This window comes from Carassius carassius, chromosome 6 (assembly GCF_963082965.1).
Source record: "Carassius carassius chromosome 6, fCarCar2.1, whole genome shotgun sequence".
NCBI lineage: Eukaryota > Metazoa > Chordata > Actinopteri > Cypriniformes > Cyprinidae > Carassius > Carassius carassius.
In genome coordinates this window covers 30201112-30213873 of record NC_081760.1, presented here as the reverse complement: position 1 = coordinate 30213873, position 12762 = coordinate 30201112, and the positions used below count along the sequence as shown (strand labels likewise).

At 36.7% G+C, this 12762-nt stretch overlaps 1 protein-coding gene across 1 annotated transcript in view; it reads left to right on the top strand.

The window, feature by feature from the left end:
* LOC132142624 (catenin alpha-2) overlaps positions 1-12762 on the top strand; it is a 405218-nt gene that overhangs the window by 382480 nt on the left and 9976 nt on the right. The window contains exons 12-14 of the mRNA XM_059552628.1: positions 2658-2858; positions 8129-8280; positions 11366-11479. Coding sequence (XP_059408611.1) covers positions 2658-2858; positions 8129-8280; positions 11366-11479 — 467 coding nt within the window. The remainder of the gene's footprint in view (positions 1-2657; positions 2859-8128; positions 8281-11365; positions 11480-12762) is intronic.

Sequence of the window (12762 nt, the reverse complement as noted above, 5' to 3'; positions counted from 1 at the left end):
AGTGCTACAGATAATGAAATCCTTGAAATGTAAAAATATTCCACACAACCACAGTATTACAGGATAATTGACTATTTTCATTAAATACTGTACTTAATACAACATATTTCACCATTCAAACATGTATACAATATTTCTAACATTTAAACTCGTTTAACAAACATTTTAGAAGTAATAATTAAACATTTAATCATCGTGAAAAGAATGATGTGACATGGTGTCCCTTTAGTTTGATTTGCATAAAATAAAATTCTTTACAGCAAAGAACCTGTTTTATAGATCTATCTATCTATCTATCTATCTATCTATCTATCTATCTATCTATCTATCTATCTATCTATCTATCTATCTATCTATCTATCTATCTATCTATCTATCTATCTATCTATCTATCTATCTATCTCTCTGTGTCTGTGTGTCTGTGTGTGTGTGTGTGTGTGTGTGTGTGTGTATTCTATTTTGTGAGACATCCATTGAGTATTTATTGCCTGCTGGTGAACAGGAAAACAAGTAACCTTTCTTTATAAATACTATTAACACATTTTTTGAGCTTTTGAAGCTAAGATTTTTTGAATGTGAACATCCATCATCCTCCTCTTGACATCTAAACTCTCCACCCTGAGTACAGCCATAGAATATAGCCATGTCTATTTATCCCTCTTTATAATGGACACTCTAAAATGTCAGCTGCCTCCACTATCAAGATCCCATTATCTTGAATGGGAATGTCCATCCAATATGAATATAAATGGCCATATAATTCAACGTAAATATGCACATTTATGACCTTTTGCATGTGTAGCCTTGCTTTGAAACAATGTTCACACTATATTGCTAGTGTTGTGTTGTTTTGCATTCATGAAAAAGACTATTGGGTTTACAATGGACATACATTTGGTCCCAGTTATTGTTTCAATGTAGTTTTACTTGGGCATTGGACACAAACATACATATGGCTTTTATAGTTAATATAGAGAGGTTAAAAAACTAAATAAAACATTGTAAATGTCTGTCATCTGTATACAGTATATATGTAATATAATGAATGCTGTGAATACGTATGGAGAGGTTTTCTCTGATAGTTCACCCATTTTTGCTGATGAACAAGATAACTTAATCATGTTTAACTTAAATCTTTCATCTTGTAATTACTGTATAAATTGAATTATTTAATTCTCACAGTTCTTTTCTTTGCAAACAAGGGACATTAACTTCTCAGTCTCACCTCCTACCTCTGCAGAATCTGGCTCTCCTCTCCATCCTTGTGTTATTTATTTATTTATTATTATTATTTTAATTTGTATTTTTTTGATGGTTGAAGTGTAGCATATCCTGTCTGGATCCTGCAAAAAAATAAATATTAATATTAAGAATAATATTAATAACCATAATATTAGAATTAATACTGTAGCCAGGGATTTCAAGGCAGGGACTATAATAAAAGTCAATAATAAATACACAGCAAATTAATGAATGGAATCCAGGATGTTGTGTGCCAGATCTTTTGTATATCTGACAGGTCTATGTGGGCTGTAATAAATGAAGTAGAAAGCAATACTGGTATGCAGCACTTCGCCTTGTTGTCCAGAAACTGGTATTGGGCATTCCAGTTTTGGAAATATTATCCTGCAAACTTGTGAATAAAATATGTCAGAACTCAACAATAAGGATTTATTTATTTAACCTTTTTTTTTTTTAATCCTTGCCTGGCCGGGCCAGTATTTGCGATTAGCACTTGCAGTGCCAACATTTTCACTGGACACAAAAGAAATATACATTTTGAGCAACATATTATTGTATGCCTCAGAAAGAAAATATTTGGACAGCTGACATATACATCTGAATGTCTAGTTCACCTTGAGGGTTTTATGACCCCACCTTACATGTAGAACTGGAGTTGGACCCCTTTAAAATAGTTCTAGATAGGGTGTAGGATATAATTACATACCATTAGTTTAGTGACAAAAAAGTTTTAGTTTACATGCAAATACATATACAGTGATCAGTCAATGCAAGTATATATTTACAATGCAGCACTGGGCCAATATGGCATGTGACAGATTTTTCAGCTGGCCTGAAATGCTCTCACACTGACCATGGGCTATCCTTCTTGTAGAGCCCTGCATGTGCTTTTGTAAAATTCAGATATAGTAATTTATTTTATTTTATTTTTTCTATTTTTAAAAAAAATCAATATGTAATTTCTTTCACAGAAAAGTTGTAAACAGAGTGTTTTGAAAAGGCAGGGGAATCATCAAATCTTTTTATACATGGAAAGGGAAATGGAAGTGTAAAGGCTGAACATATTCATAATAATAGTGCAGATGTGCTTTACCACAACATCTGAAGAGCTGAAAAGGATCTCATTAGAATAGGAGATAAATAACACCCTTATTAAGAAACCAGTGTTTGTTTAGGTCAGGTTTAGATCATAACCAAAAGGTGTTTATTAACATTCAGAAAATGTTGACCGTTAAACCTAATATTTTAACAGTTGGATACTTGTTGAAAAAAAAAAAAAAAAAAGAAGACAAAAATTTGATGTGTTTCAAACTTGCTACTTTTTTAACTTTTTATTATAATTAATCTTGAATGCATAAAAAAACACATTTTAGTAATACTAACATGTTTCCTTGTTGTATCTCATCCCTCCGCAGAGAACCACATTCTGGAGGATGTGAATAAGTGTGTGATCGCACTGCAGGAGGGGGATGTGGACACACTGGACAGGACAGCAGGGGCAATCCGGGGCCGAGCTGCTCGTGTGGTACACATTATTAATGCTGAGATGGAGAACTATGAACCTGGCGTCTACACTGAGCGTGTTCTCGAGTCCATCAAACTCCTCTCTGAGACAGGTAAGAAAAATGATCGCACATGAACCTGGGTCCTGATCTTGTCTCATGCTCACCAAGGCATGAATTTATGGTAGTGATGGGGACAGATGGACAGTAGAGACCAGGAAGCTCTTGGAAGAAGGAAGTTAGATGAGAGGGGGTAGACAGACGAGAAAAGATGGTGAGGCTGGAGATACCACCTGTTCCTTCCTCTGGCACTCATCCTTTGCTCATTCATTTTTCATCTGTTTTCCCCCAACCCCTCCACCTTTGACAGTCTAGTGCCAGCTTTCAGGAGGCAGCAATTTAGACACTGACAGACAAGGCCGAGGGCCAAAATATACCAAGTAATGCAGAGATTTGTGCATAGCCTTCTCAGTGCTTTTAAGACACAGAATCTGACAGGAACCAAAAAGGCTGCTGTCTTAGGTGTTAATGTGTGAGAAACATCTCGCCTGACACTTAGTGTAGTTGTTCGTCTAAATGCACTTCTACGATTGTTCGGAATCAACAAATGGAGGGGTGCTGGAAAATGAGCACTCAAAATATTATTCTGGCGGCGGCGCTTTGTCCTGCCTTCCTCGTTGTGTCTAAAACATTACATTAGACTTTTTTGACAGCTGGCTTTGTTTAGAAGAGTGGAATATGAGAGGAAGAAAATAACAGTCCTGCTTTTAGGGTTGATACTGCATTATTTTTGTTATCATAAAATTACTGCTTTAATCATATTATAATATCTAGTCTGGCAGGAAGAACAAAAAAAGTATCTTTCCTGGTTATTCTCATCATCTTCCACTCATAAAGGTTTTTTTTTTTTTGTTCCTTCCTTCACATCACTAGAATATTTAAATGAAGCATTTAGATTTATTTGTCAAAAATGGCATTAAGTCAAAGTGACGTGATAATGAGTGGATCATTGTCCACTATAGTGAATAACTTTACACTCATATCTAATTATCACTTTACACTCAGATACTGAACCGCATTCAGATCAAATTGTGTTGGTACGTTTGTTTTGTTACCATGCTTTGCATAGTTCCTATTGCACACTCGGTGCAATTCGTAGTGAATTCCTTAATTTTTGTGTATCATATCATTCAAACCTTGAATTTAACTTTCCTCTATTAATCCATGCCGGAGGGCAAGGAAAACTGAAGAGTTGATTCCATCATCTGTTTTACACTGCAGCAAAATGTGTCATGTACTTCATGTCAATTATCCACTGAAAAGTATGATATAGTTTATTTAATTCACCATTTCATCTACCTTTTAATGAGGACCAAACACTAGCATTTAATTTCCGTCTTCATTAAATTGAAAATAAACCACCTACCTTTGTCTTTTATATGTATATATATATATATATATATATATATATATATATATATATATATATAAAGAGAGCACACTCTTTTTACGGAAATCAAAAGTTTAACAGTTAATGCTCGCTCAGCTTGAATGAGAAACTGTTCTGCTAGTTGCTTCAGCAAAAACCAAGAGATATATCTGCATGCTCGATTGAAAATGATAATTGAATCGTGAAAGGGCTGGATGCGCAGACTGGCTCTCATCTTCTCTGTATTCACATTGATAAGGTGGTACTTTTCATTTGATTTCATTTTGTCTCTGCTTCTGCCTTTGTTTTGGGAGGTTGGTGCCACCCAGGGCCGTCGTCAGGGAAAGGGGTAACTTGGAGAAGTTGTTCCAGGCCCTTTGATGAGAAAAACCACTGAGTTTCTCTGTAATATAGCCTACTCATTAGGCTCAGGGGAGGGCGGGCCACCCATAAAAATTTAGTCCCATGCTCCATGAATTTAAGTGACAGCCTTGGTGCCACCACATTAACGGAATTGAATCATAAAGCATTGCTGCATTGATTCTTCTAGATCTTCCATTATTGCACAAGACTTGGCATGCAAAATTTCAATGAATTTTTGAAAGTTTGCAGGTTTAGGCCAGACATAGCATTGGTGTGGGGGCTTAGCAAATTAGCATATTAGAAGTGAATAGCATCTGAACGTATTTTCCATTTAATTAAGATGTTTGACACTCAACTAAGTCGCTTCAATCAGCTGAATAATGGAGAAAATTTACAGGTGAAGTGTTCCAGTGGACAACTAGAGTAAAACAGCAGGTACTGTTTGGATCACTCAGTTTGAATCAATCACAACTCAAGGTCAGGCTTATATCAGGTTCTTATGAATTACTAAGTTAGTTAAGACTAGCTGTTCTAATTTCCAACATTGTCTGGGACTTTCTTATCAATTTCTTCAACTTTTTGGTTTAGTTCCTTATCGCCAGATGGACATCTTTTATCCTAATTAGAACATGAACTTTATCCTGCTTTTCCACCCAAGTCAGTGTAAATATAACAGAAGCGGAGCTGGTCCAAAGTCTGTAAAGATACAAAGCTAAAGGACCTTCAGCACATAGTGCTCACAAATCTCGAATTGTATCCTTGAGCTTGGAAATCAATAGTCTAATAGCAAAGCTGTGATGACTTTCACCTCTCTTTATCCTTTCCATCCTCTTCCTGATCCAAACTAATCTTCATGCGGGAAATATTACCTCATCATTAAGGTTATGCTCAGGCTCCCAGTAGATTAAAAATGAGAAATATGGCTGATGTAATTGTGCCAAGTAGAAGGCAGCAGTAGCAATACTGTCATGGAGTATGGCAGAGTGAGTAGGGCTCATGCCAAAGGGTGACCATGCGGAGATGAAATATGGCCACCTAATCACTGCCCTCCATCTAACACACAAACAAACTCACACATGATTTTTATGGCAAATAAAGTGTTTCACTGACAAGTTAAAGGCTATGTTTGCTCATGTACCAAAAAAAAGCAATTACTCATGAAGCCAAATGACCCCAAAAAACTTTTTTCCTCAGCATGTCACGACCCAAGAGTCTGCTTGGTTAGACACAGGAGGCAGCACTTGCAAAAACAAGGATAATACAATTAGTCAATGCCTGCCTTCTACAATGAGTCCAGTAGTTTGTTATTGAAAAATAAAACAGAAGGGAAAAAATGCTGATCCTAAAGAAACGGCAGTGCTAACTAATTCTACAGCCTAAGGACCAAAATGTAAATGAAACCATGAAAGTACAAGTGACCTCGTTGTCAAAGGAGTTCCTTCTCCATTTTGAATTACTTGCAGTGTTTGGTAAGACCTATTAGCATTAGGAATGTCTTATTGTGTTTTCAAGTATTTCATTTTGAGCCCATTAGGCTGGTCTGACCTCAGCCTCTCAAAAAGAAAATCCCAGTTTGAGCATGTTTTATACAATTCCCCCCAACATTGTCTCAAAACACTTGCGAAGACACCATTTGAAAGCTCATGGAACACATCTGACTGCTTGCTTTATCTGGAGTTAAACACTTAAAGAAAATAATCCATTCTAACATGGGTTTTATTAGCTCCTTTCATCATTTCTCACTGGTCTGAGTTAAATTTGCTCCTCACTAGCAGCAACTTTACTCATTAATGGCTTGAAGAACATTTAAATATTTCTATTTAAAAGTCACAGCAAAATTCCCCAAAGCTCATTTTACGCCTCTCCAATAAGTGGATTAAAATGAATTAAATATGTGTTAAAGCAAGATGGGGTTAGAAAGAAAAAAAGGAAATCAAATAAAGAGCCTTTACCGCAGCTTTTTTTTTTATGTTTTGCATAATTTTGTATTTCTTACAGTATGTGTTCATTTGAAATTCAAATCTGCACTTGCCCATTTAAGAAGGCAAATAGGCAAAGTGGCTGTCAGAGAGGATCCTATACTGGTCCCCTTTTAAAGTTAATCTCATGTCAGATGCCTATAATCAAAACTATCATGAAAATTCACAAGACCAATCTTTTCCTGCAGATCTGCATCCACTATTATTGTGAATGGCTCTCTGGGCTTTGAATTGGTTAGATGGCTGAAGACAACACTCTAGAATTTTCCTGTCACTCATAAGACCCACCTTCCCCGCGGTGTTCCTGTCCCCAAGTGTTTCTTGGGTCATAATATCCTAGTTCCTGGCTTTTAAAAACCTAGAGACCTTTCCCTCCTTGATACATTTGTTGAATATTTTAAGAGCATCACTTTGGAGCTTGCTCAAGGTTTTAATACGAGGCTTTTTACTGTGCCCATCTTTTTTCATCATCCACCAAGTGGTCCTCGGCATTGATATGAGTGTGACTTGATGTCAGGGTTAGATCACAATACATTCTCCCTCCACCAGTGACATTGCGATGGAAACTCAAGACTTTGGATATTTCCTCCTTCCTCGTCGAGTATGCAGGCAGGTCATGCAGTGTCAGATCCGGAGCTTGAGTGTGAATCAGTGCACTGCGGAGCACAAAGAAACGTACTTGTTTTGTGCAGTCCAGTTGGAGAAATTAAATCATCAGCTCTATTATTTACTCTGGAGTCATCAAGTTTTAAATATAAATAAGATTGTCGGACCCCTTTAAAATGATACTGTATTAACATTTTATATAGACATTTCACATTAATTCAATTTACTTACAAGTCCATTCACTGTCACGATGCAGGTTTAGCCGTATTTTGTCAAAACGGTTACACCAAGGGTAAGTGGTCCGAACAAATTTGTTAAGTGTAAACGCTGAAATACAGCTCATCATGAAAACAGATCAAACTGATGTCACATTAGTAGACCTTTCCCAGCCATCTAGCTGCACTCAATCAATGTCTGTCAATATTATTAGTTCTTGACTCTTGTCTTCATCAAACAATCCCTTACTGCAGCCAGCATTTATGCCCGTTACGGAGGAACAAGATGGAGGGTGACTTGAAGGAGGGTAAAGTGAAAAGTGATGTAATTATTTATTTTTTTATTTGTATTTTTTTCTTTTTTTTCTTTGGGTGAAGAGGTGTCACTGTAGCCTTTTATAGAGTTGCGATGCCTTGGCTCACTGATGGTCATGTGTTCCCATCAAGGTGAAGTGGTTAATTGGCAAAAGTAGGGTGCCACTTCCACTTATTTTCTCGTCTTGCTCTTCCACTGTTGTCCATGTCCTCAGGCCTGACTGACAGGGAGGAGATGGCAGAAATAGATGTGCCTGCCTGAATTTCGACACTTAGCTTCTTAAGATCACATATTCTCCATTTTTCTCACTTTTGACTATATCTTCTCTCTGATATGTTTGGCACCTGAGGGAAATTCTGGCTTTTGAGGGATGTATGTAATCCTTTTTTATGTTTTTGTGTGTATATGTCGTTCTGTTTTCGATTTCTCTCAGCCTATAGCTCAACACAGTTCTCTATGTCCTTCTTTTTTACCAGTGATGCCGCGCTTTGCAGAGCAGGTTGAGGTCGCCATCGAGGCTCTTAGCACCAGCCCCCCACAGCCATTCGAAGAGAACGAGTTCATTGACGCCTCTCGTCTCGTTTATGATGGAGTGCGTGACATCAGGAAAGCAGTTCTAATGATAAGAGTGAGTATCGTACAAGTTAGAGGGCCACACAAGGTCCTTGCTATCCACAAGTGGGGATTTCACTGTGCTTATTGCCCAAGTGGTTTGTGTGATAAATAAAACAACACATTAAACACATTTCATATGAAAATAATGTTGTGGGTTATGACTTTATCATACAGAGCCAGGGTTTTCAGCTGAGAGGTCCACAAACATATTCCAGTGTGTGGATATATAAAACTAAAATTTTCTTAAAGGGGTCATATAATGCGATTTCATTTCTCTTTGGAGTGTTACAAGTTCTTGGTGCATAAAGAAGATCTGTAAAGTTGCAACGACTAAAGTCTCAAATCCAAAGAGATATTATGTATAAAAGTTAAGAGTCAACCACGCCCTCTAAAAATGTCTACCTCACGATGTGGGAAGATTTGCATAACGCCACCCAAATGTTCATGCAAAGAAAGGTGTAACTTTTATTATCGCTGTTGCCTCCACCATGTTGTGGAGTCGTTGTGTGTTTTGTTGTGAAAGAGAATCTACTTTGTTTGGTTTTCCAAAAGAGGACAAATTCATTGCTTGAGGTATTCAGCCAATCACAACACACTAGATAACTGGCCAAGCAGTGCACTTCTTGCTTTTCAGAACGATGAGTTGTAAAAATCGATGCGTTTCAGAAAGGAGGGGCATACAGAAGAAACAATAATGTACATTATGTGGAAAATATTGTGTGTTTTGAACCTTAAACTGCATAAACTCATTACACCAAATTATGTTCTTTTTAGCAATGTCACATGACCCCTTTAAATTCATCACATTTCTAGAAAAAATATTATTGTTTGAGTGACCATTAACTAATGGACTGTTAAGCGTTATGTAATCCAAGTATTTTGATGCTAGGGACCCCTAAATATGATGATCCAATGTAAAGAACCATTCATACGCTGTGAAAAAGTAGTGAGAATGATATTATAAAGAAAACACATTTCAAAAACTAAATAATTGGCTTTTATTTTGTCACTGTAATAAAGCCAAAGCAAATTATTAAAATATAATCTTGAGAGTATTTACTTGGAAGTGAAAATGTTTCGCTTCAGGTTTATAACAAAATACCCCTAAAACAAATCATTTTGTAATATTATCCCCCCTTGGGGGTTTTCTTAACCCCAGTTTGAAAACCCCTGATATAATGTAGTAATGTAATACAAGTTAATTTTATTAACAAAAGTTACAAGTGTTTCTAGAAAAATCTAGCTTTTTTTCTATTGCGGGTGTGTAACGTTTGATACAGAAGATAACAAGTAGATGCACTAGATTATGAATTAATGCTTAAAGTTATTACATTATTATTTATGTGGTATTCAGCATGTCCTTGGTATACAATAAGAATATGTTATTTTTTTATGCCTTTGCCTGTTATGTATATTTACCAAGACTGTGAATGTTTTTGGTTCAATATGACTAACAAACACTGGTCTTTTTGTTGCAAAAAAACATTTTTTTTAAGATGCACACTTTCTTCATGGGGATATCAACATTGAACAGTGTGTTGCCAGTAAATAATGTCAAGCTGAGCTTGATAGAGATCCTACTTATTTTTTCTTGTATATTGATTCTTCGAACCACCCCCCCCCCAACCCCAAAAATCACAAATCGCAAAGATAAATCATACAGAGTGTATATGCTTTCCGCGGCCTAGAAAGGCCATTGCAATCACCATGTGATAGTGGCTGCTTTTAAGGTTTGAAAATTTATTTAATAAGTTATTTGTCAAGAACTGTATCCTGCTAATCGAATCAAGATGGGTTTGTGCACAAATGTACACTCCTACATTTATGTCTCCGTGAAATCTCTATCCACTGGGATGTCCATTATAACATGTAACAAAGAAGACTTTGCCAGTTTGGGGTAAGTTACTTAGCTGATTCGAGCTATAGTATATCTCAATCGATAGTTTGTGCCACTGCCACTTAGAGTGTCTCAAACAGTGTTGGCTGTCAAGATACACTATCTTTTCTTTGTCTCCAATTTGCTCATTAGGCAGTTGGTGGGACTGATGTTGAAACTACTGGTAGGCTGAATACAAGAAAACAGATCAACATCTTAATACCGAAAAACCTAGAGGCCTTTCCCCCTTCTCATATTGTTTGATCCCACTTTAAGAGGGAACGTCTTTTTATATTTCTCACAAGAAAGCCAAAAGGGAATTGAAGAACAATGATGCAAGTCACTTGTAACTCAAACTGTGGGACGAATGAATTATTTAGTGAGATTTGACTGGTTTAATGGTTGACACGTCTTTATGTTGGATGTAGAGGACTTTTGCCCCTCATTGTGTGGCAACGCACAGCTGCTCGTGATGTCTGCCAAATGTTGTGTCCCAAATTGTTACCAAACTGGAGCTCTAGGACAAAGGACAACGGCGCTTTAGCAGAGTACCTTTAAAATATAGATGTATAGTTTAAACAAGCAAAAAAGGTTGTTGACGACAGAAACCCCCAAGTTAAAGGAGTATTTCATTTCCAGAATGAAAATTCTGTCATCATTTACTCACCCACCACTTTGTTTTTCCTTAGTAATTTTGAAAAATGTTGGTATCCGAACAGTTGTTGAGCACCATTGACTTCGATAGTAGAAAAAAAAAAAAAACATGTAAGTCCATGGTGCTCATCAACTTGTCGGATACCAACAGAAAAAAAATAAATAAAAAAATAAATAAATAAAACAACCTCTTGAATAAATGAAGACAGAATTTTAATTCTGAAAGTTAACTACTCCTTTAATGTCTCTCCAGACCAGTTTTGAAATTGAAAGTAAAAATGACATTTAGGATACTTTAAAAGGAATATCTCACTTAAAAATGAATCATTCACTGTACTCCTTCTGTCCCCCCAAACCCTGTATGTGCAAAACCTTTATTTTAAACAACATACTGATTGATATTTTCCAACAAATAATAAAAAAATTAAACTTTTTTTTTTATTATTCCATCAAGTATTTATTTTTCTTAATGAAACACCACAAAAGTGTGACAATAATGGTGTCTCTCTCTCTCTCTCTCTCTCTCTCTCTCTCTCTCTCTCTCTCTCTCTCTCTCTCTCTCTTCCAGACTCCAGAAGAATTGGAAGATGATTCTGATTTTGAGCAAGAAGACTATGATGCCCGTAGCCGCACCAGTGTCCAGACAGAAGATGACCAACTTATTGCTGGACAGAGCGCAAGGGTGAGTGACTCATACGTGACACATGAACATCTCCTGTTCCTGCTATCATTTCCAGCAGGTTTACTTTCACAATACAAAACACTTATCACTCCACTGAGTGTACATCTAGTCTCAGAATAACAAGAGGGCCAGTCACTCAAGTGCATGCACACAACAACGTGTCTTTCACTTCTTTGACAATGAAACATTATTTAGCCTCTGCTGCAATACTCAACTGCAGTTACAAAGTATAAAATACACATCCTGTGATGATTGCACTTTACAGTTCTGTCACATGGCATCTAACATCTTTATTTATTTTTTTAATATTTATCATAGCAGGGGAGCAGACACATATGCTCAAGTCCTCCATATATGAACATTTATGGTCCCAGTTTAATAAAAACTCTCAGAATGTACTGTAACTTTGAATATAATATATAATTTTTATATATATATATATATATATATATATATATATATATATATATATATATATTGGGGGTGTAACGATACGCGTATTCGTATTGAACCGTTCGGTACGAGGCTTTCGGTTCGGTACGCGGTACGCATTATGGACCGAACGGTTCGTTGGACTAATTAATTATATTTGGAAAATAAAAAAAAATTGTGAAATATAATGATATGCGTTCAACAAGGTAGCCCAATAACCCAAACGACGTAACAGGTAACACTCAGTAACACACGCTGAAGGCTCGTTGCAAAATGGCCAATGCGTTTAACAGACCAGAAATAGAAGATCCTCCAATAACCAACAGGTCTGGTGTGTGGGTGCACTTTGTATTCCCTGTAAGCTATAATGGATATACTACCAAAAGCAAAAAAAAAAAAAAAAAAATAGTCCGGCTGTTCAATCTTCCCCCGCCCATCGAGTGCTTGAAGTGCGTCAGATACAGAGCGCGCGCACGATCAGTTGTTGGTAATTTGTTGTGTAGCGTGCCCGACGCCGCATCCAATGTAGACAGCACTGCTTTTGTTAACACACAGCTCGTAGAAACGGGCCTGGCAGCTCGCGCCAGTTCTAGACACGGTGAAAGTTTCCTGATTGTGACGGAAGGCCGGATTTACATGACACATTATAAATGAGCATAGTCTGCGATAGATACAGTGCCAAAAAGAAAGAGAAGAGGATAAAGACAGATGTAAAGAGATGTAGTGAAAGAACAATTTATTGCATAGGAGTAAGATACTATAATTTCATGGCAGTTATTTTTACCTTAAACTTAATGTTAGCAGTTGTTCTGAGTTCTGAGTCCCCAGACTGTGAATCATGTCAGTTTTAA